This window comes from Besnoitia besnoiti, chromosome III (genome assembly GCF_002563875.1).
Source record: "Besnoitia besnoiti strain Bb-Ger1 chromosome III, whole genome shotgun sequence".
Lineage (NCBI taxonomy): Eukaryota > Apicomplexa > Conoidasida > Eucoccidiorida > Sarcocystidae > Besnoitia > Besnoitia besnoiti.
This window is the reverse complement of record NC_042358.1, coordinates 4,646,393-4,669,725: the sequence shown is the minus strand read 5'-3', so window position 1 is coordinate 4,669,725 and position 23,333 is coordinate 4,646,393. Positions and strand designations below refer to the sequence as shown.

The following is a 23,333-nucleotide window of genomic DNA, read 5'->3' as shown; positions in this document are numbered from 1 at the left end:
TGGGAGTCACTGCCGGCGGGTGAAACGCCTCCGCTTTGGGCATGCTCGCATATGAAGGGCAGTGCCACTTGCAATAGTAATCTGTCTTCATGGGTATATAATAGGACTTTTCTTGCGCATCATGCGGGATGTGGGAAACCCTGGTGTTAAAATGATCAGTAGATTTCATCCCGCTGCGCCCCGATCACACATGCGACCCCACTGCCAAAGCATTTCACCTGAGCAGGATCACCGACGCATCTCCTCTTGCTGTGCGCGATGTCTTACGAGGTTTTGTAGTGCAAATGCACGAAAGTTTGTTGTTTTTCCCTCCTAATTTTTGTCGCTATAAGAAGCAGCGCGCCGAGGGGGCTGCTGCCCTCTGGAAGTGTCTTACCCAATCTCTCTCCACACTGCTTTCATTAACACAGGCGGGGATCGCAGTATATATGTAGGTGGGCATGCGGAGTAGAGTACGTGTCTCGTTGTAATTGCGTGAACGGCAATCCGACGAGAGCGACGTTGCCCTGCGTGGGAACCACTCACCTGTCAGCCGAGCAGGGTACCACAATTGCCAGCCGCGTAAGGTGCCTTCGCCTTCTGTGCGATGCTAGGAGGTCTCTTTGAAAAAAATTGACTAATTCCCCAGTGATATTCTTGAAAGTCCCGTCAAAAACCGCTGGAACACGGGTAAACGAGCCTCTTCCTTAGCCCATGGTGTGCGCGACGCACATCTGGCATGTTCTCAACGGGCCCCGCCAGAATCCGCGGCCTTGCCATGTGAAGCGGCTAGCACGTCGCGACACGGTGGGAAAAACAAACCAACAAGCTAAAGGGAAACAGAATGCTGCATCAATATACATAGTGTCATCCATCGCGTTGGAGAATCTCTGCGATGCTAGTGTGACAGGACTCAGCGTTTTTCGCCTTCAGTTTAGACGTAGTGAGCATTTCCTGTCCACGCTAGGCGGCATGGAAAGCAGAGGCTCAACGGCGCTTTGTGCCTTAAAAACGCTATCATTTTCGCAGCTGCGCTGAGATACTTCACTGACAGCACACCCAGCGGTAACCTTACGTGTTCGCAGATATAGCTTTTTAGGACGCGTGAGCTGCCCATGTGAAGTGTAGGAAGAGGCATACCTGCACTCCCCGATTGAAGGCCATCCTCTGCAGTCGAAGATGCTGGTCCTGAGTTCTCCACTTGCATACGAGGAGTCTCGCTCTGCCACCAATACTCTGCGCACCCTCGCCAACGGAAACGTCTGCCGTAGTACGCTAAGACGTCTCTGCGCGGTTGGAGCAACGCTCCATCCCGGTTTCGTCCGTGCTGACAGTTCAGGATGACCAACAAGACAAAGCGAAACGTCCTAAGCAGAATGGAAAACGGAGAGAAGAACGGCATCCCATCACTTCCCAGTTTCCCAGGCAAACACAGGCCCCAGAACCGCCGCAAGACTATGTGCGCGGTGCTGTCTTCCCGCAGCGCAGCGGGGCCCTTGCCGCTCTCGGGCTCTTGGGGTGTTTCCATTTGGTGAAACGGCATCAGAGTGGCTGTCTTCGGCTAAGACGACCTCTTTCTCGAATCCAGACTCATTTTTGCTCTGTCTGGAGAGCACCCACATCCGGACGGCACATACCAGGCCGTGTGAGTAGGCAGAGTGGATAAATCCGCGCTGGGTCTCCCACGACGAAGACGGGAGTGCACCTCAAAAGCGACATCTGTCCAACAGTCACTCCAAGCTGGAATTTTGCCAAAGAAGTGTGTGTCACTGCAGAAAGACGCTGCAGTTGGCAGTTTCAGGGGCTGCTTCGTGGTACGCCGGTAGAAAGACTCTCACTGGAGAGGCGACGACAGCTTGGGAAGCGCACCCCTGACACGCGCCGTCGTGTTTTCGCTCCGTTTTCGTGCTGTTGGGGGGGGTTCCTGCTGACTCAGCCGCCAATGCGTGCCTCTGCTTGGCGAAGCAGCTGAACGGCCACTTGGAGGCGACAAACGGCCGTTTTTCTAGATACGACTCCGCTTCGTTCCTTCCCCGAGTCCGCGGCACATTTAGGCGTGCAGCCAGCAAGGATGGCCGTTTTGTGTGCCTCACGACGAGGCGCTGCGAGCGGCGCAAACTGCGTCCGGCGTGGGAGAGCGGAGGTCAGTGGGGGTACGAGTGTGCGGGGCGTGACCGTCTTTTTTTGGCGGCTTGGATTTCTCGGGGTTGTTGGAGGCTGCAGTGGGAATGGACACGTGGGCATGGCCTAGGGCGTACATGCGTAGCGTTCCTTCCTTGTTTTTCCTGCTTTTTCTGTCTCTCCTCGTAGAGGAGGCAGCGACGTTGCGTCGCTTGCTTCTTCCTGTTTTTTTCCCCGCGCGTTCGGCTTCTTCATTGCTTTTGCGTCTTCCTTTTCGACGAAGTTCTCGCCGGCCCCCTTCCCTCTGTGTCGTAGTTGCGGTGGCGGTGCCTGCTTCCCTTCACAGGAAACAACGTGTGGCTGCCACGCACCTGTCGTGCTCGGTCGAGCGGGAATTTCGGCTCTAGTAGTTATGGAGACAAGTCTCTGGTACGTTTTCGACCGTCTTCTTGCCGACGACTGGTTCCCAATGGCAAGGAAGTCGTCCTTCACCTTGCGGATCGTGGAGCGGGCGGCTTGAGCACCTCCTCTTCTCGCGTGCCCTTCTCTCAGTCCACTCCCCAGCTTCAGGCGCGACCACGTCTGACGAACAAATTTTTTCGGGGTGAAAGAATGTAAACTTTTGCCCACCTCGGCTCTAGTTCCGCATCTTTTATGTTGTGTTTCTCCCACTTCGTTTTTCTGTCGACACCACTCAACCGTCGTTCGCTTTTTCTTCTGTCGGTCTTTGCCGTGAGACTCGTCGCGTATTGCTCGATTGACGTCTTAAGGTGGAGCCCCCCCCCTCAAACTTTTCGAGTTTGCATTTGTCCGTTTTGTCCCATCGGGGTCTTGTATAAAGAAAATGCTGGACGTTGGACATCGACGTTAGCGCTGTTTCGAAGGGATTTCCCTCGTTTTCTAGGTTGCCTTGCCTCGGTAGTTTTGAAGGCTCGCCGACTGGCGCCGCGGACAAGGGTTGCCCTTTTCCAGCTGTCGCCCCCGCACACTTTACAACGCGTTCATTTCCGTGTAATTTATCTTTTTGGCCGCGCGCGTGTTTTCGTCCGTGTCGAGAACGCCAAGTCTGGAATGAAAGGTTGCACATCCAACTGTCCATACGGGCGGATGTATTCCTGTGGATCTGCGTTCGCGTCCTCTCCTCCACTTTCCCGAATTTGTGCTTTAATCGGGATGGCGGTTCTGGGAACTCTCTCCGCAGAAGCGGCGGACGCAGCGCGTCATCCCGCATCCAATTCCGAACACCGTCTTCGTCGTTTGTAGGTTTCTGCGTAGAACGCGACTAGTCTTGTGCGTGCTGTGTGAAAACGCTGGTTCGCAGTTGTCGAGCGTGACATTCGTGAACCAGCCAGTCCTCTGTTTGAGTTGCGTTGTGTTTGTGTCTGTGTGGTCGCTCGACGTGTGCTGTGCGTGTGTGTATCTTTCGGATGTTTTCTCTACGAAAACGAAGCGTAGGCCCCCTCGGTCTCTTTCGGTTCAATTTTCGGCGCTGGACAGTTTTTCTTCCATTTGTTTCAACACGAGTGGAGGTCTGTGTTCGTTCCCACTGCAGGCACGCGTTATCCAAGATGTGCAGGTGAAGGTCGCTGTTCCTCCGCGGAAGTCTTCCGAGAGGCACAAGGGTGTTTGTGCTCAGTAGAAAATTCAAGTCATAGTCTGCACATTTGAGGGTCTTCTCACTTCGTGGATTTTCTTCTAGGTTGTGGTTACCGCGCGACGACGCAGTCTGCCTAGTTGAGGTTTCTGGTGGCGCGTCTGTGCTGCGGCTGCAGCCTTTTGTGGCTCTCAGTCGTCTGTGTATATTCTCTCGTCTAGTGTGTTGTGTCGTCTGTTTCGTGTGGGTGCTGTGTGCGTTTCTGACACCACCCGTTCCGGTTCTTCGGGGAGTCTTTCTCTTTGTCCCCTTTTGACAGTTGTGTTTTCGATTCGCCAAAATGGTGTCTTTCTCGTGCTGTCTGGCGGCCAACCCGGTCGCCGCGATGGTCGCGTCGGGTTGCTGGGGACGATGTGTAGGCAAGGAGAAGGCGACCTCGCGCGAGCGATCGCGTCACCAGGGGAGGGCGCTGCACCACTGCACATGCTCCCGGCGGTCTGGTAGTGCAGGCGTCGCGCTGCAGAGTGCCTCCTCGTCGGTGGGTGTCGAAAGCTGCGGCGCGGACGCGGAAGCCAGGGAGAAGGGGGGGCTGGCGCTGGGCGCCGGACGCTCGGGCGCGTCGTCGCCGCTGTCCGACTGCGGGCGCAGATCTACGTTCGTTGAGATCGTGCCGCTGTGTGACCCCGAAGAGGGCGGCGAGCAGCTCGACGCGTCCTCTCTCGCGCGCGGAAGCGACGGAGACTCGCAAGTGGGGCGGACAGCGGGAGGCGTCGACGAGCGCGACGCGGAGAAAAAGCGACGCAGACGCAAGAAGGGCCTTCACCACATCGCCGGGGCCCGCAGCTTGTGCCCGACTTGCGGAGGACTCATGCCGCTGGAAGGTGAAACGATGGTCCTGGTGCCGCCTGAGGCTGAGGAGGGCAGCGACATCAGCAGTGAAAGTTCGGCGATGGATCCGCGGCCCAAGACCTGCCGGGAGCGCACCAGGGATCAGCTCGAGTACATCAACCCGGTGAACATTTTCCGCTTCGCCGGTCGCGTGCGTCGCCACGTGGGCACGCCGTTCTTTCTTCTGCTTCTCTCGGTCTTTGGAGGCATCCGCGGAATCTTGTACGGACTCACGCATCGCTCGCTGCTGCCCTATCTGAAGAGCGTAGGACAGGACGCAGGGACTTACCAGGGCATCGACGCGCTCGGGACGGTCATCTGGGGCATGATGGGTGTCGTGGGCACGATTAGCGACTCCGTTCCACTGGGCGGCTACCACAAGCGGTACTACATGTTAATCGCGAACGTCGTTGGAGTCTGTGGCGTGAGTTTGCTCGCGTTTGTCCCCGCCAATGTCGTGTCGACGAACGTCTGGATCGTTGGTTTAGGCGTGTTCCTGGTGTGTTCGCAAATGAGTACGCTCGTGCTCATGTGTTCGGGCAAGTACAGCGAACTGATGGAGCAGAATCGTGAAGTGAAGGGAGACATTGTGACTTTTGTGTTTATGTGCTGGATGATTGGCAACCTCATTGGCACGTCGATCGTGGGACCTATCTCCGACGCAGTCGGGACGCAGTCGCTCTACTACCTCGCTTTGCCTGTCGCCGCCCAGTCGTTCATTCCCATCTTCTTGGGTTTCCTGCCCGAAGCGAAGGTGCCTTTCCAGATTCTGACGACGAAGCTGTGGAACCACAAGTGGTTCCTCTTCCTGGCGATTGCGATTGGCGTCAGCGCGACGGGTGTCGTCATCATCACCATCGCGTTCCCTGGAGAGAGTTTAGTCATGATTCCGTACTGTTGCCTTGTTTCCGTATTGTTGATTGTCCTCTGCTTGGTCTGTCTCCCTCCGGAACTGGCCAAGTGTAACTTGTATCTCTTCCTGTGGGGTCTTGTCAACGTGTCGATTTCGGGCGCACTCGATTTCTTCTACACAGCCAGTCCGACGTGTATCCCCGACGGGCCGCACTTTGACTACACCTACTACGCGACATACATCTCAGTTGTTGGGACACTAGCGAACTGGGCTGGCATTTGGGTGTTTCACTCGTTCCTTGCGGACTGGACATTCCGCCACGTGTTTTGGTTGTCGATCGCGGTGCGAGCGGCCGCGTCGCTCTTTGATTACATCCTCGTCCTCCGCCTCAACGTCTACGTCGGCATCCCGGACAAATTCATGTACCTCTTTGGAGACGCCATCATCCTGAACCTCGTCAACACACTAAACCACATGCCCGGCTACATCCTCACCTCTCGACTCTGCCCCAAGGGCATGGAGAGCACGGCCTACGCCGTGATGGATGGAATGTCGCACATGGGTTGGAACTTTTCGAAGCAGTTTGGTATCTTCGCCACCAGCGTTGCCAACATCTCCACCGGCGAGCACATGCCCGGCGGCTGCGACTTCCGGAACCTCGGCAACTTGACTCTCATCACCCAGGTCGCACTGCCGCTCTTCGCGATTCCGCTATCCTTCCTCCTCCTCCCGAACTCGCCAATGTCTTCTCGCATCCAGCACGACTTTGGGCTCTTCGATGAAAAGGAAGAAAAGGAACTCGAGCTCGAAGACATCAGCGAGGGCAGCACCAAATGCGGCGTGATCAAAAGGTGGAACAGCACCAACACCAGCGTCGGCGAGACTGTGAACTCGCTGCCGGGTTTATGTACACCAGGTGCGACGAGCGCATGTGCAAGTGAGAACGGCGACGGGGATTGCCAGGACCTCGACGGCGAAGTGTTTGTCAACTTGCCCAGTGAACGCTGGGCGGAGGCAGACGACGTCGAAATGCCTCGCACGCGGCGCGGCTCTGCCCACGACAGGCGAGTGCGCGTGGCGCCCATGGAAAGCGAAGATGTCGATCTCAGTGGCGAGTCAGATGTCGAGTCCGTCGGCTGGGGCGCCGCGGCGGATGCCGCCGCGCCTCCGACAAATGCGACGCCGGGACTTCTTTCGCCCCTCCCTACTGCGCGTCCGGCTGGGAGTCCCTCTGCAAGCTGCGACGACGCGAAGTCGCTGTCTGAGAGCGAAAAGTATGGGCCTGCTTCCAGTTCCCAGGAGAGTGTCCTCGAAGTCTTCCACCCTGAGACAACGACAGAGCGCGATTCGCCGCGAACAAACCTCAGCACGCCGGAGCACTGCGCGCAGCTGTCCTTCGATGCTGGTGAAGAACGAGCGGTGGGGGTAGTGCCTGCGGCTCCAGGGCGCGGTGCCGGCTGCGTCCTGGTCAAGGAGGAGATTCTGGATTTCGCCTGCGATCCGGAGTTGCAGCGCCTTCAAAAATAGAGCACCGAGTGCCAGGAATCGATCCAGATGCATATGATCTAACGCGGGAGGAGGGCGCGTGGGCGCACGGACAGAAGAAGAGGGAGCGGGGGGGATTCAGCAGTGAAGGGGGGACGGGCACACACTCATAGCTTGAGTTGCCAGGTGAGCATATTAGGCAGGAGTAGATTCGTCACCGAGTGGAGGGGTAAATCAGTGCGGGAGTTGCATGGTAACGTGCAGGTCGCCACTCGAAGTCTTGGGCGGCTGCCAGAAAGATTTTTCGCCTCTTCTGGGGTGTGTCTGGCCTGTAGGGATAGGGAATGGAGGGGACGGGTCACTAGGCATATGCGTCAAGCACGCAGCGACGCTGTCGCATGCGCACCAACAAGTTCGGTCAAATGCACACGCGAAACGTGCGCTGGAGGACATCTGGCACTTTAGAGTGGAGCGACGAGATCTGAAAAGAGAAAATCTAGTGCTTGTGTTTGTTTCTCGGCAGAAGGCCGGAGTCGCGGTGTAGTAGCATCCGTCGCAGCTTCGTCCGTTGCCAGTGTATGGTGCTCTGTATTTTTACTTGTTAGAGGTTGGGTAAAGCGTTCACCCATCTAGAGATTCTTTGAAACTGTCACCGGGCGTTGTGCCGACGCAAAAGAGAAGGGTAGGGGTCACCACTGCAGTCGAAAGCTCCGAGGGTGGACTATCGGGGACCATGTGTGAAGGAGCACGGTGCAAAATTTTCAGCAATGAAGATATGCCAAGAGAAAGCTTCATCGTTTCATCTTTTGGAGAGGTGCGCCCGGATAGAGTGTGTGTGTGTGTGGGGGGGGGGGGGGGGGGGGGGGGAACAGGAATAGAAGAAGGCGTGACATCCTTTTCCTTGTACGGTAAGTCCGGGCTGAGGGCGAGGGAGGATGGGCGAACGACACAACCGTTTCGACGCGAGATCATTGTACCATATTCAATAAATACATTTTCCTGTTTCCCGTGTTTTTAGCCTTGTTTCGGGACGACGGTCTGCAGTGCGTGCGGTGTTGTGGTCTGTGTATCACTTCCGGGGCTTTTTTTATGAATTCTCCTGGGTACGACGAGCACTGCTCTGGCATTCGCATGTACGAATCTGTATCAGCTCATTCCCCCAACTCGTCATCCTTTATCGCGAGGTAGTTTGCAAACGACCATCCTGCGCCTCCACATTTACAAACTTGCAGTGGCTCACAATTGTCGGTTTCACCCTCCAGAGGGTTTTTTTTTAATCGAATGCCGCTTGCCGCGCACGTCGTCATCAGGCGGCCACCACGAAGTCTAGTCAGCGATGACAAATCGACAAGACTCCTCTGTAGCTTTCAGAGTGTGGGGCCATGGGACAAGGTTGCTGAGTCCGCGCAGGCGATGTCACAGTCTTACGCGCAACTCTCTGCTCTAGGTGCTCTTGTGAGTTTCGTGATGGCGCTTCCCACACGGAGCTGGATGCTGCTACAGCAACAGCGCAGCTGTCGTGGGTCAGCGTTCGAAAGCGCCTTCAGGGGAGCAGTTAAACCTGTAGAGATTTCTGTCCCGGTACTCTTTCCGTCCCCACGGTACAACGGCGAGTAGGTCATTTCTTGATTGCGGTGGAAACACAACACGCACGCCATACACAGTACATACTGTAGAGTAGCCCGTTTCGATGTACGGTTATTCGTGTAGTATGAGCTCGAATCGGGTACACAAAGATGTGGGTGGTCTGAGAATACGGCAGATGAGTCCAGGTATGAGATAAAGATAAGTACTGTATCAGCATGCACAAGAAACCGGCAAACAAAGGCGACAGAACCGCGGGAGCGCTGTCACCTACGTGCCAATAGGCGTACAGCCGCGTCTCACGCTCGCGATCTGCGAGCACTTCAAGTCCGCTCAGCGTCCGTCTCGCGTGTACTTTGAAGGAGGACCCGCGGGGTCCTCTGTTGCACGCGGAAGCGAGAGCAGACACAGGCGCTTCCGTATAGGCGGCGCCGTGTCCCTCCCGTTTGCAACTCACTCAGAGCTCCGAGATTTGCCAGCGATGGGATCTCGCTCTTCCATGACAATAGCCGAAATGTATAGATTATCTGAAAAGCTACATCCGAACCCGACGGACATGCTGCACCCTCCACCCCGGATGACATCGCAGTTCGACGAGTGTGCACGGCGACGGCGGCCTGGGCTATACACCGCACAGGTGTTCACACACAGTTTTTGATAAGGTGCAACCTTCATGGAAGCTGCAGATGAACGGTTCGCACCACTTCAGCGAACAGGAAGCTGCCCAGTCCGCAGCAACGTGCTTCCGACCAAGTGGCTCAAGCCACGTCGGGGCAAGCAGTTGCGAGAAAGCTGCGCGGTTCTAGCGGTATTTGCTGCAGCCGCAACGGTGTACCCTCCTGCGGGAGCTGTCCGCTGGGGCGTGCAGCAGCAGGGCCGGCGTAGACGGACTGCAGGTTCCCGAGTGTCTGCGACCGAATCCTCTATTTTCCCCTCACCAGGAACTTTTTCGGGTCAACTTTGGCTGCCGCGGGCTTGCTTTTGCGCTGAAGAAGAATATTTCTCCCTGCAGACCCACGCGCCCGTAACACCGCCGGGCTCCCCCTGGCAACTTGACGCCTGCGTCATCGAGCAGGACACTACCGGCAAACTTCTCAAGAGCTAAGGCCGATTTTGATCCATCCTAGTGGATAAAAGCCTTGCTCACCGCGTCGCTCGTAGCCGCGTCTACTTTTACGCGCTCCCTTTTGAAAACTCCAGCCCACCGCCACCCCGTCCAGGGTTTCCAGACGCTCCACTGCGGGGCAGGGACTAGAGCCGTAAATCTCAACCCTGCACTAAGTCGCCTTGGAAAGAGACGGATCGTTTGTCTCCTGAGACGAGAAGTAAACAAGCAAATCTCAGAACTGCGGTTCCAGTTTCTATCAAGGAGTCGCCTGTTCTTGAGCGACTCCTCGTGAGGGGTCCGCGCCTCGACATCGTCGAATCTGCACAGAGTTTGACCCGTGAACTTGCCCTGAATTTTTTTTTCAGATAGTCACACTCCAAGCAAAATGGGACAGAGAATGCTCCAACGCATGTGGTTCATCTTCTTGGTTGGCGGCGCACTGTCAGGCGCCGAGTCGGTAGCAGGCAAGACGACAACCAGGGCAACTCCCGACTACACTGTTAGCATTCCGAAGGAGGGTCTGAAGGCCGATGTTGAAAGAGTCTTCTGGCTCGCGCCGTCGAAGGTGCTCCGCGTGGACGACTTTTCCACCTCCAACGTGTTCATGCCTCAGGCCGGCGGAGCGACAAGCCCGACGCCTTCAGAGGATGCGATCAACGATGTCGCCTATCCGTTTCACAGCGGTGCATGTGACTTCACAAAAACCATTTCATACACACAAATATTCCCCAAATATACCGGGAAACTATGGACTATCTTGCGGGACGCTGGCGCCACATCGGGACAGGGGACGAGCTACGTGTTCACGAATCCTCCTGCCGGCAAACTCCGCGGGTTGGCTGGTTTTTGCGTGAGGATCATAGGGCCCAGATCTGTCCTCGAGCAGGTGAATACCAGTAGCGTTGCACCAGAGCTACAGTCTGGTGCTTCCGGCACTGTTCACGATTCTCAGGACAGCAAGGCCGCTTCCCTGGTGACGGTCGCTGAGTTCCCTTCTACGGAGCAGGAAGGGGTCCGCCATCGCGAGGAGCCCCGAAACCCGAAAGGCCCGGTCGTGGCCGAAGAGCACACTGTGTCTACGGCGGCCGCCATCGCCCCTGCGAAATCCTCCGTCGAACCCGCATCGACGGAGGCTGCACAGGAAGAAGCACCGCAGGATGCACAAGACAGGGCTGCGGGGGGCGTCGTCAGCAACGCGCAGGCATCTGAACCTGGGGTTTCACAGGACGAGGACAGCAAGGAGCTAAGGGGGCCGGCTGGTCTTGGCCCCGCGGCACCGCTGGAGCAGCCTGACAGAAACCTCGAGCTTCCCGCTGCGTCGCCGGGTGCTGCTCCGCAACTTGATGCAGGTCTTCGTGCCTCTTCCGAAGCAGGCAAGGCGACTGCAGTCAGTCTCACACCAACGAAGTTTACAGTATCATCAGGAGAACACGACGCTCATAGTGCGGCGGACCGCGACGGCCAGTCCGACCGACAGGGTACAGTCAGTGAAGCTGATGAAGCACCGCGCGAGCCCGCCGCCGCAGGAAGGCTCTCACGGCGCAGAACCAGGAAGGATGTGTATATGACTATCGTTGTGGTCTCCGCTGCCCGGGTGCTCTCCACCGGAGCGGCTGCAGTCGGTGCTTCTCTAGTAGCCATTGCCGCTGTGCTCACGCCGGCCTGCTGAACAGATGCGACGGCTGCAGCGCGTATTGCCGCACGCTCGCCTGCCAGGAGGGCCGTGCAGAAAAAGAGCTGCTTGAGAGCGACCACGCAGTGGATCGCCACCGAATGGAGGGGTGCCAAAGTGATAGGTACTTGCTGAGACCGATTTTTCCACTCGTGCATTTGTCCGTGGCGGGGTCCACCATTGTACGACCTACTCTCGGAAGGCTTGTATTTGCGATGACTTGCGCCTGACGTGACGGCATCTGAAAGGAGTGAACAGCTGTAAGCGATGAACCGAAACACCGAGGCTGTGTAACGACTTTGAGAAGCCACGCGGCTAACTGAGCCGCCCGCATCAGGCTCTAGCACCGCAGTTCTCACGTAAAAGCGCGCCGCTCAAGCATGTCTGATACACGCGCACAGCAGCTCAGGCACATCACCGGTTGCACACTTTTCACGTTTCAGAGCAGGCGCCGCCCGGGAAAGACGAGGACCGACGCGTCCTTTTGCGCCCTCGCGTGGTACCGCGAAGACTTACGGGGCTCTTCCACAACGCGGGTCAGGCACCGAAAATCCATACCCCGGCGCTCGGCGTCTAGGAGGTTGAGCGTATACAGGTGTAACTATATTAGCTGCACCGGGAAGCACGCCCCTCACTTCGTGCCCACGGGCCTGGCAAGCGTAGGACCTTCACTCCGTACGCTACCAGCACTGCACGCACATAGCCTGTATCAGAATTACGGTCGCACCCGACCGCACATCCTCATGCATTTCCCTGAAGCATTGTCGAGGCTACTCAATGCTCACCAAGTTCTCAACTAACGGAGCTCCAGCAATCACGTCATGGGCGACTCAGGGCATGCCGGCCCCGAATTGAATCCTTCCCTACTACACAACGCCAACCGCTAGAGAGTGTCTGCGGAAAACATGTAACTCCGTCCTTGAACGCAGACGAGAGTTCATCGTATCTACGGTGTCTGCTAAGCTGTTTAGGAAAGACAGGGTATTGTGTATGGGTTGCAGAGGTGCTCAGAGTCGAAGTACGAGAGCACCACCGTTTTATCGCTCAGACCCAGGCATCAAAACATGCAGACGCAACCAGTCCGGCAGTACCATCAGCGTCCTCCCACCATCGTGCCGTCCGAAACAAACCACAACTGAATCTCGTAGGAAACCTGCAACAAACAAGGAAGCCTGTGAGCTGTACAGATCGCGAAAGCGATAACTCTAACATTCTGGCCAACGTGTTACCCCGGGATACCTCGAATGAGCGTGGGAAAAGACCCAACCAAAGGACAGGACAAGCCGGCAGTCACAGCAAGTAGCTGCAGTATACAACGTAGTGCGTTCTTCGCTCGGCTACATAAACAGATACAGCTCGGGGTTTAGCGCATGCACATTCGCACCGCACCTCCGGTCGGACCAGCGGGGCATGACCCTGGAAGCAGTGCTCTTTCTTTCCAGCAGAGGCCATCGCTGAATTGTCCGATATAACTATTGAGTCCACTGAAGATCAGAAGAACGCCTGGAAAGGCTTTCCGTGCGTCACTGCATGTGAGACTCATCATCCTCCTCTCATGGCTGCTGCCGCATGCAGATGACTCAGGTACAGAGACTGCCTCAGGACTGATTGTAATCGTAACGGTCCCGCGCCCGTCTCCATCCTGATTTCCGTCTCTACTCTAGTGGTGGGTGATTGCTCGTATTGCGGCTGAGGAACCGGAGATTTCTCCTTCTGTCTGCTGTCGGCCCGAACCGGCAGGTGCTCTGCCCCGAGGTATCCTCCCGGCACTGTAGCCTCGTGTTTTTTCGGTTCTTACCGGGTCGACATACTCGCAACTCGTTCATCTTTAGTCTGTTTCTGGGCTCAACATCCTCCTCCTTCTCTCTTAGGCATGGCCTTTGCCCTCCAAGAGAGTCATCACTTCTGTCCTGCATGACTGAGAAAAACCGTTTCCGTGGTCAGAGGAGCGGGTGAGGGGGGATGTTGCCTTTGACTGATTTCCCATCCACCTGAAAATGAACAGGCGTGCAGCCGCTCTTGCGCTTCGAGGATGCAGCGCCACAGCGTGCACGCTCACCAGTCGAAAGTTGTCGGGTCCTGCAGTAGCCCAGACTGCCACACGCGGTCGCGGCCCTGCGTTGCTTCCGCCAGTTCACCTGCGAGGCGGCATTTCTTCTGAGGAGGAAAACCCGCGAAGAAAAAGATGGGTATTTTGCATGGAGCCGTCTACCTCTCCCGCATGCGTCTCAGGCCGGCCGCATGTTTTCACGGACCCGGCGGAGGGCCGAACTCGACACCTCGGAACCCTTCCACCATCACCGAGCGTGAAGGAACGAAGAAAATGGGACCTCACTCATCCCCGATATGCTTCGCGGGCCTGTAGTACAAGTCGCCGTGTTGCGTCTACAGCAGGTCTACGCCACGTTTCGTTGCTTCAGTCTTCGCCGCGGCCTGTATCCCTGACTCCGTGGCTGGCGGCTCCTGAGAGCTTTTCATCCTGGAGTATCCCGCAAGTCTCTTTCTGCAGAGGGTGTGCTACCTTCTACGGATGCAGCTGGCTTGCGGTGCCTCGTGGAGAGCGCCCGTGCGTCTCGCGCGCAAGACAAGAGCGAACAGAGAGGCCACCTGCTGAGAGGCCGACAGCGTCGAGACCGCCTCCGTGCTCACCGGCGGCTCTGTCGGGAATTCACTCTTCGCTGATCGGTCGAACCGGCCCTTTCGCAGAGCGTCTGTTCCTCAGCAGGGCTGCAGTCGCGACAGAACAAGGCAGGCGCGCGTTCGCGCATCGCTCTTGGCAAACAAACAAAAGGCTACGCTCGTACAAAGCAAAGAGAAAAAAGCGATACCTGCGACGCGGCGAAACGCTCCTTCGAATCAGCTAGGACTGCGCGTCCGGTGGTGTTCGTCCGTGTCGGTGTCGATTCCAATACAGTGACGCACATCGACAGGGCTGCCCCTGATAGCCTTTGTTTCCCCTCGGGTCAAGCAGACAGGCCCTCTCGGTCGACTTTGACCTGCCCAGCAGACTCGCGCAGGTGCATCTGCGTTTTCCACTCTCGAGAAGACTGCCTTTCTACGTGTTGTTTTCTTTTTTTAACCTTCATTGTAACTCCGTGATCCAGGCTACGGCACGCGTTAGAGCCTGGGCCATCCGTTCCTCGAGCATTCCCGCGGTTTCAGTGTTATGAGAAGGCGGGTACGAAAGCCGGCATCGTTGGCACGCAGCCTCCCATTAACTGAGGATGATCTCCTTCTTGCACACTCACCTGCATGCTTAAACGCAGAGGCACACCCGTTGCAGGGGGCACGGCTGCACTGTTGATTCGTGCGACTGCAGAATGCTATAGCGATATCGCGAGCAGCTGTAGGAGGAAGCACTGCCGCGCCCGTCGGCTTACGCCGGATTGCAGGTGGTCGAAGCAGCGGTGGTTCCCACTGATACGAAAATCTGAATTGCAGCCGATTTCCGGCGAACTCGACGAGTTCCCGACCTGACACTTCAGCTCGTTACCCACATGCAGATCAACATCGCGCAGGCACGCCATTGGGACTGACACGCTGCCATGCACTACACCTTGTGAACCGCCGAGAATCTGACCCTTTATATTTAACACAGTTCGCCGGAGGGGCATGACGTGAGGCAGAACGGTGGCTCCTCAAACGAATGCAACATAGAGTACGTCGACGATCAACGCTTGTCACAGATGCTTCACAGTCAAGCGCGAAGGCACACCGTGGCAACGCAACGCTCCACTCCACAGGCTCTAGACCAAAGCGCGCGGAGGACCTCGTCAGAAACTAGTCAATCACAAAATATATCACAGTTTTTCCTTCGGGCGACAGAAACGCTGAGCGGCCTACAATGGAGCCGTGACTGGGTGCAAACAGCCCGTAGGCTATTCGCGCTTGACTCAGACCGCTCCCGCAGGAGAGCCTTTCCTACAAATAATCCGTTAGCCACCGCTCACAAGAACGTGAGGAGGAACGAATGCACGACTCAAGCAGATGGTTAATCAAGACGGCTTTTAATGTGTGATACTGTCTTGCGCCCACTGTACGGTGAGCATCCGATTTGCGTTACCTGTGTGGTGTTGCACGAGGGAGTACAGTGAATGCCACACCACGCTGGCAGCTGGTGTACCCCTTTTGCCGACTTCATCGATGCAATTGTACCTATTGTATCTACTAGAAAACCACAATGACGTGTGTTCGCCCGATGCACGCTTGCGGAATCTTTGACGGACGAGCAACGCGCCAGCAAGGTTCCGATCCAAGAGGGATCCTGCCTCGTGCGCCAACCTCACATCATGTGCAGGCCTCTCACCACAGCCACTGAATAGCACCAATACTGACCAGAATTCCTCGGTGGAGGCACGAAGACTTACTCTACTTTACCATGTGCGTCGACGACAGAATTGACCAGTATGTGCCGTCCTGAGCACCCCAATGAGTCCACTGAGTGCTATCTTGCGATTTCTCAGTCTCTGGAGCGGAGGGGGTCGACAAGTCAAGCCACTCAGTGCCATCCATCCAACGGCGAAGGAAAGCGCGTAAACGCTCACGGAAACCACATGTGGTGAAGATACATCACCCTACGAGCGTGCCAAAATATCATGGGGCTTCTGAACCCACCCCTCTGGTCACCGAATCACTAGCAACTATCAGAGAGCCAAAGGAACCGGAGACGTAGGAGAGGCACACTAACTACACCTGTTGTGCGGTGGGCGACAGCTAGGACCCTCGCACTTTTTGTGGAAACGTTCCCCCCGCTGCGGTTGAACAACCTCAAATCTACGTGCGGACGCCCAGAACCCCCACCTCTCCCAGTGCCTCGGAGACCCGTGCGGGGTATTTGTGAAAAAATAGAGAAGATCGCCTGTCCACTCGCTGAGGCCAAAGAGGAGACAAATGACAGAAGAAACATGGGTAAACAAGTGCTTGAGTGAGCTATGGAACTATTATAGACACACCTCTCTCCTGTCTGACAAGGCGAGACTGGGTACACATGTATAATCTTCACGCTTGCCTCCGAAAAAAACAGTCCGTGAGGTCAGTGACCTGTATGCGGAACCGAGACCTACCCCGCTAAATTGTCTTCAGACGGCTCCGCGGGCCTTCCGGTTTTGTCGGCAGGAGAACCAATGCGCATAACTGACGGACTGCTCACACTGATTCGGATCGAATACCACTTTCGGAGGTGGACAGCACCAGGTGCAAAGTTAACGTGCCGACGAAGAAGTTCAGACCTAGTTTACTATGAGATCAGTGAAAGGCTGACGAACGGCATGGAATCGGAACTACACACTGTAGATCGAGCTCTGCGGGCGCCAAGCGGTATGCCAAACGAGGAAGGCAAGAAGCCGCTTCTCCTGGATAGTGGAAGACTTCGCATTTGATTTGGCATGCTCATTTATTGAGGCCATCAAAGATTTCTGCTACTCCGTATTTTCTAGACTGCGACGAGATTTTTCTCTGACGCCTCTACGCAAGAATTCCTTTTCTTCACAGAACGCCGCAAACGACTTGCAACAGCAGGTAAGCCACCCGGACCATCATGCACCACCGACTGGGCGGATGAGCAGACTGAAAGATGTGACAGCCCAACGAAGGAGATAACTGGCCGCAACAAAGGAGAAGTTAGTAACATGCAGGCGACAAGTCACCTCCATAAACCAGGTTGAAAGTTTGTCAGTTTCTGCTTTGCAAATATTCGCGGCGTACATGCCACCTCATCCACACCGCATTACAGACACTGACCATCGATTGCCAACGCCGAGACTCTGCCAGTTTCACACTCCGTCCTTTCATCCTTGTGGCCTTCCTCGCCCGTGAAAACTGGCGACGGCGTGGCGGTCAAGAGCCGCACACCGCCTGCGGACTGACCGCGCTGTCTGGCGAACCCCCCATCCGCGGGGCGGTGAGCTGCTGGCAACGTCCTCCTCGACGCGCCCGACTGCTAGCGGCTCCCTCCTTCACTGCGCACCAGACTAGCCGGAAACCGTTCTCTCATTGTGAGGAGATTCACGACTGATGTTTTCTGGCGTCAACTCTTGAGCGACACCTCCAAATTGCCTGCTTGCGGCCACTAGACACTCCAGCGGCGAATCGTATACAAAATGAGGCCGACGACGCGCGTCCCACTCGCCCTGTTCGTCAACGCGGCGCTGCAGTGGTGCATGGCGTCCGCCGCAGAGGAACCCCATGCCAAGCCCGATTTCACCATCACAATCGCGAAGGAAGGGTTGGAGACCGACATCGAGCGAGTGGTCTGGCTCGGACCGGGGAAGGTGCTTCGCGTTGAGGACGGGACCAACGCCGCGATTTTCTTGCCACAGGCGAAGGAGGGTACCTCTCCATCTCCCGAGCCGCAGGCTCTTAACAGTGTGGCTTACGTATTTGAGGACGGGAAGTGCAATTTCGAGAAAACCGTAGAGTACAAGAAGCTTTTCTCGGGTTACGAGTTACCGTTATGGCTTCGGAGTCCCGCCGCACCGCAGCCGGCAGAAGGGGTCGCTGCAGGTGTTGCCGCTTACACGTTTACGAACCCTCCTGCAGAGAAGTTGGTCGAGCCGGTGAGTTTTTGCGTGAGATTCAAGACGTCGTCACCCGATTCGGCCTCCACAAAGCAATCAAGGAGCAATTTGCCACCAGAGACTAGGAAGCCTGGAAACGACAGCTCGCAACGAGCCGATGATAGTCTCGATCAAGATGCTGCTAAAGGGACAGACGACGAGGTTGAAGCGCAAGATGGCGTGAACAACACGGAACTGAGCAACAGGTTGACTACACCGATGCCTTCGGCACATGGCATGCCTCAGGGTACCCCAGTCATCGAAGTTCAAGGCCCAAGTGGGGTACAGGGCGAGGAGGCGTCCCCAGAAAACGAGACTCATCGTCCGGCAGCGCCTGCCCTGGGGGGTCTGAAGGACCCCGCTGCCGCCGACGATGACAAAGAGGGACCAACTGGTGATGTGGGTATCCACGGCGGTGCTGGCAAAGTGGAGATAAGCGACAAGAACTCAGGCAACCTGCCTGTAGACCCGCCCATCGAGAGAGACACTTCCAAGATCCCCTCAGACAAGGAATCTAACGCAGTCGCCGGTGGTGTTGTTGGACAGGAGGGTCCGCCTCAGCCTCCATCAGCCGATGAAACCGACGAGAAGGCAAAGGCCGAGAAGGAGGAAGAAAGCCCACCCGAGAGTAAGAAACAAGACCAACTTTCTACTCCCACGCAGTCTGGCGAGCGCGAGCCTTCAAGCGCAGAACCCACGAGTGGCGTCGCCAGCGGAGATCCCGCTAGCGCTTCGGTGTCCCAGGGCATAAAAGGAGAAAGTGGCGAGAAGGCCGGTCCACAAGAGGTCGGTAGAGAAGGCGATCTGAAGGGGCGCTTGAGGCGACTCGCAACGCCGGCGGAAACGAAAGAGAAGTACCTGACCATCGTGGTGCACTCGGGAGCTCGGCACGTCGCAGCCGGAACAGTTGCACTGGTTGTCTCTGTTTTTGCTATGCTTGGCGCGTTTTTGTAAAGCGTCTGATGCAATTCAGAAGGATCAAACCGAGGGAAGGTCACAGAGCTCTTCGGATACCACTGATATTATTTCTTTAGCCGGCATTTTGTATATGAATGGATTGCTTGTTCGTGGCGTTGCGGCGCGATGCCACCTCTTTTCCCGGCAAGCCGAGAAGACCTGATGGCGCAGATATAGTGCTGCCTGAAGGTCAGTCGCCTGTCTGAGAGTTGAGTAACTTGCTACGTTGCTCTGGTATGCTGCTGCCAGCGTATTCGTGCATTTTAAAAGTGTCGGAGGTTGTCAGAGCCAGTCCAGCAGAAACTGTGATGCCTGCAGGGCGCGCCTAAGAGTTGTGTGTGCCGTCTCGATGCGTGATTCGCTTCTGCGAATTCATCTCTTCTACGAACTAGCGCTCGACTTGGTTTGTCGGGCACCCTGGATTATCGGGGGAGTGAATCTTTTGCGCCCTGACCATCTGAATAGATCCGAACACGCTTTGCCTCTGATGGGACAGATCTCCAGCCACCCTTCGAAGGGCAGCTACAGAATGCTAGCTAGTGCGTTGCTCACATGGAGACTGTGACCAAGGAGACATGGTAGTGCGACTCGTCAGTCAGCCGTCCGGGAGTGTCGATGACTACATGTTTTGTGCGTTGCTGCAAATATGTGAACTCTATGGTAGGCACAATCTGGGAGACGGTAGTTTGCACACGGAGAGAGTGGGTCGGTTCACACAACTGGGCTACCCCCGGGGTTCGCGGTCCTAGAGGCGACCCTTGTGCACGGCCTCCTCTCGCCGGCGCGCCCCGTCCGATGCAGTACACGAGAGATTGCAGAATCGATGCGACAGCTCTAGTTCTTCAGTCAGGAAAAAAAGACTGCGACCCTTGTCTGCCCCCTCTATTCTTGCCGCTCTCCAAACTCACATCGCAGAGAGAAGCTGTCCCATGCGTTCTGATGCTCCCTCACATGCGCTGGAGGATTCGCTCGCGCAGAGCGCCTGCGGGCTACGCAACCCCGGGAACCCGTCCGCCCGCAGAGGAGCGTGGCGCGACGCAAATTGAGGGCGGACAGGAAGCCGGGCACGAAGACAGGCAGGAACACTTGCAGTGGAAAACCTGCTCGCAGCGGGAGACGGATGACCTTTACATGAGTCTCTCTTTTGTAGGCGCAAACCTGTCACTTGTGTTGCGCAGAAGTTGTTAGGACTGCTCCGTATTCACTCGTCGCAATGGCACAGGCGGCGCTGCGGGCGCTGTCGATTGCTCTTCTTGCGGGGTCGTCATGGCAGTGCGACGCAACCCGCACCAATGAAGCAGCTGAAAGCCCGGATTATTCGGTCGCCATCGCAAAGGAGGGTTTGGAGGTGGACGTCGAGAAGGCGTTTTGGCTTGGACCCGAGAAGGTTCTTCGCGTGGACGATGGGACCGGTGCAGCCATCTTCATGCCGCAGCTGGACGAGGGCGCCGCCGATGTTCCGACGGAGCAGGCTATGAACAGCGTGGCGTATGTGTTTGAGGACGGGAAGTGTAATTTCAAGAAGACTGTTGAGTACAAGAAACTTTTTTCGGGTTACGAGCTCCCGTTGTGGGTTCGCAACCCCGCTGCACCGCTGGCCGAATGGGGAGCTGCAGACGTTGCGACCTACACGTTTACGAACCCTCCTTCCGAGAAGTTGACTGAGCCAGTCAGTTTCTGTGTGCGGTTTAAGGTGAAAGCGACTTCTGGGGACGCATCCACACCGTCGACACCGGGGAAGGAATCATTGCCTAAGGAAGAGCAGGCTAATGACGGAGCACTACAAGAAAATCGCGGACGCCCCGATGCTGCTGGTGACCCTGTGGGCGCGCAGCTTTCGGGTCCAGGCGCGCCTGAGCAGGATAGTGGTGCGACCGACGGGAATGAGGAAGACTTGGGTAACGCAACTAAGGATGACCATAGAGTGACGCCCCCGCGTGATGACATAGTGTCTTCGAGATCACCTGCGCCGGCGCCTCGCCAGGAAGGGCCCGGAGTTCCTTCATTACCTGTCCAGATTCCCCCTACAAGGGACGAGGACGCCAGCCTGGAAGAAAACCAGGCAACAGTTGTCAAGCCCCAGGACGTGGAGCAGGACTCGCTGAAGTCGGAGACTCAAGGTCCGTCGCAGCTCGAAGACCAGAAGATCGGGGAGCACAATGAGATTCGAGATCCCACAAACATCAATGGGGTCGAAACAGAAACGCCTCTCGGTGCCAAGGACACTCTGAATACTCCTCAAAGGGAGGAACCTGAACAAGAGAGTTCCAAAAGGCAAAAGGACACTTTACCCCAAACGGAAGGGGGCGGCGTCAGCGCGCTACCACAGGCGCACGACCTCGGAAACGCAGTAGTTGGAGGCAAAGATCTACTGGCCTTGAAGGGCGAACAAGCGAACCAAGCTGATGGTGAGTCACCAGCAGTCATCAGCAATGCCGACGGACCACAGAAGGTCGTTGGCGTGCATATGAGGACACGCCTGAGGCGGCTCTCAGCAAAGCCTGAGACTACTGAGAGATACCTGACAGTTGTGGTGCACGCCGGTGCGTGGAGCCTCGCAGGACGCGGCGTCGTGCTCGCAGCTTCTCTCCTTACTCTCGCGACCGCATTACTGTCGATGTTATAGTATCCGAAAAACGCAGTGGGGGAGTCTCTCGTGTGACGCAAGGCAAAATCTCTTGATGCGGGTGGCGTCTCACGGAGATTCGACGAAGGAAGGGTCGAGGCGTTTGCCGGGGGGCAGGGCAGCTTCTGCTGCTGTGCGGCGCGCGCGCACTCCCAAGGCTCCAGCGCCATATGTGATGCACTCGGCGTAACTAGCGGATGCCTGGGCGAGTCGAGTTTGCGAGGGACAGGGGATTGAGTCACACGTTCGTGCTGGCTACCTCGCGGGCTCAGAGTGTTCTGGGGACAACCGAAAACAGGTGAGAGAGCGGCGGTAGCAGCGGACGAGACGCGAGCCTCATGCGTGCCGGGGGCCCTCTCGATGAGAGGATTTGGGCAATGGTCCGTCGCTGCCACGTTGCCACTGCCCTCAAACGCGCCCGCTGACGGTCCAGTGTGCGGCTTGAGCGCCCAGAGGGGCAGGGTAGCACGCGTGAAACCGTGCTGATTACCAGATGCATGCGTTGTGCCCTGTGTCACAACGCATGCATCTCCCCAGATGCTAAACTGTATCCGCATCGTCCTAAAATACAGTGGCCCCGCGTCAGGACGACCCGCGAAGAGGCGCAGTGCATCAATCGCTGCTTTGCGCACTGACCACGCCGTGCTGTGGCTAGCTTCTGTCGCACGGCATCTGCATCAGCGATGGTCCAAATCGTTGAGAAAACACGTAGCGAGACTGCAGGACAGAAGAGCATGCCAGGTCTTTCGTGAGTCGACCTCCGGACATCGAATGCCTACTGCTCTTGCGCTCAAGCCTTGGCGTTCTTTGGGCTCTTTTCTGGCAGTGGAGGCTGACCCAGACGGTTGACTGCCTTAGGCACAAGTGACGTGGAACGGAGTTATTGTCTCATGCTAACATCTTGAGGGCGCTGCAACATCCACCTGGAATTTGGTAGGTACGAGGTGCACCACACCTTTGTTAGCGACCTGGCCGCGCACCATGAAGTGTCCATCGAGGTTGCTGTGAATATCTGACACTGGCATATTACCCCAGCTGTTGTTTGGTGAATAGTGGCCTAGTGTCCAAGGCCGACTGGCTAGGGGTCTGACCTCGATGTGCTCCAGAGGTCCTAGCTTTTGACGAGACATTTCGGGCGTGCACCCTGCCCCATTTGCTTGCCCCTCTGAGTATCGCAGCTGGAAAAGCGGGTTTTCTGCAGAAGCGCAAACGAGCCGCCACCAAAGGCTTCGCCCCCGAGAGACCAGCGGGAATCAATGCCTGGCAGACTGAAAAGTGCCGTGGTGTTCAAGGTGTCAGCTCCGAGCACGGCGAAGCTGGAAGGTCGGAAGAGGTCTTGCATCTCTCGTGTTTCTAGTTTCAAAGCGTTGGTGGAGCAGTTCGCCGTTTGAAGTTACACCCAAAGGAGATACCACGAAAGTCGTGCTCCGCTGAACCTGTGTCGGGGTGAGAGAAAATGCTTTGCCTTGTGATGCTCGTTGAATAAGCGACCTCGGATTCAGTCGCCTCTACAGCTGCAGCACTCATCTCTCGTGTAGTCCTGCTGCGGTTGGTAAATATTCACGCACAGTGCATCTGAGTGCGGGCGTAAATTGAAGCCCAGTAGCGCGGCGGCCAAGTCGCAACTTCCGCTCCGTTTGCCGCATTACACAGGGAGCGCGGGTTTCTCACTCCGGGGGGTTTTCGATTGGCTCCCTGTTCCCCGGCTATTACTTTGGTGCTTTTTAACGCCAGCGGAATGTCCTCAGCAAAAACAGCCAACAACTGGAACCAGACCGCAGCTCAGCTCGCAGTATTACACCAGCTCACCTAAGGGGTACATCACTGTTAGCAATAGCTCACCATTGACTGGCGTACTTTGTGTGGGGTTGATGGCGTCTCGCTGGCTGGATGTGCCTTGTCAGACGTAATC

General features: G+C 56.5%; 4 protein-coding genes across 4 annotated transcripts; all 4 read left to right on the top strand.

Moving 5' to 3' along the window:
* Positions 1-4,034: 4,034 nt before the first annotated feature.
* Positions 4,035-6,962, top strand: BESB_049380 (BT1 family protein; the record flags this gene model as incomplete). Its single annotated transcript, XM_029363389.1, has 1 exon — positions 4,035-6,962. The coding sequence occupies one exon, from the start codon at positions 4,035-4,037 to the stop codon at positions 6,960-6,962; it is 2,928 nt and encodes a 975-aa protein (XP_029220755.1).
* Positions 6,963-9,997: 3,035 nt separating this feature from the next.
* Positions 9,998-11,281, top strand: BESB_049370 (Toxoplasma gondii family A protein; the record flags this gene model as incomplete). The annotated part of the gene is made up of 1 exon (XM_029363388.1): positions 9,998-11,281. One exon carries the CDS (start codon positions 9,998-10,000, stop codon positions 11,279-11,281), a length of 1,284 nt encoding a protein of 427 aa, XP_029220754.1.
* Positions 11,282-17,382: 6,101 nt separating this feature from the next.
* On the top strand, positions 17,383-18,792 carry BESB_049360 (Toxoplasma gondii family A protein; the record flags this gene model as incomplete). The annotated part of the gene is made up of 1 exon (XM_029363387.1): positions 17,383-18,792. The coding sequence occupies one exon, from the start codon at positions 17,383-17,385 to the stop codon at positions 18,790-18,792; it is 1,410 nt and encodes a 469-aa protein (XP_029220753.1).
* Positions 18,793-20,008: 1,216 nt separating this feature from the next.
* On the top strand, positions 20,009-21,421 carry BESB_049350 (Toxoplasma gondii family A protein; the record flags this gene model as incomplete). Its single annotated transcript, XM_029363386.1, has 1 exon — positions 20,009-21,421. One exon carries the CDS (start codon positions 20,009-20,011, stop codon positions 21,419-21,421), a length of 1,413 nt encoding a protein of 470 aa, XP_029220752.1.
* Between the last annotated feature and the right edge of the window lie 1,912 nt (positions 21,422-23,333).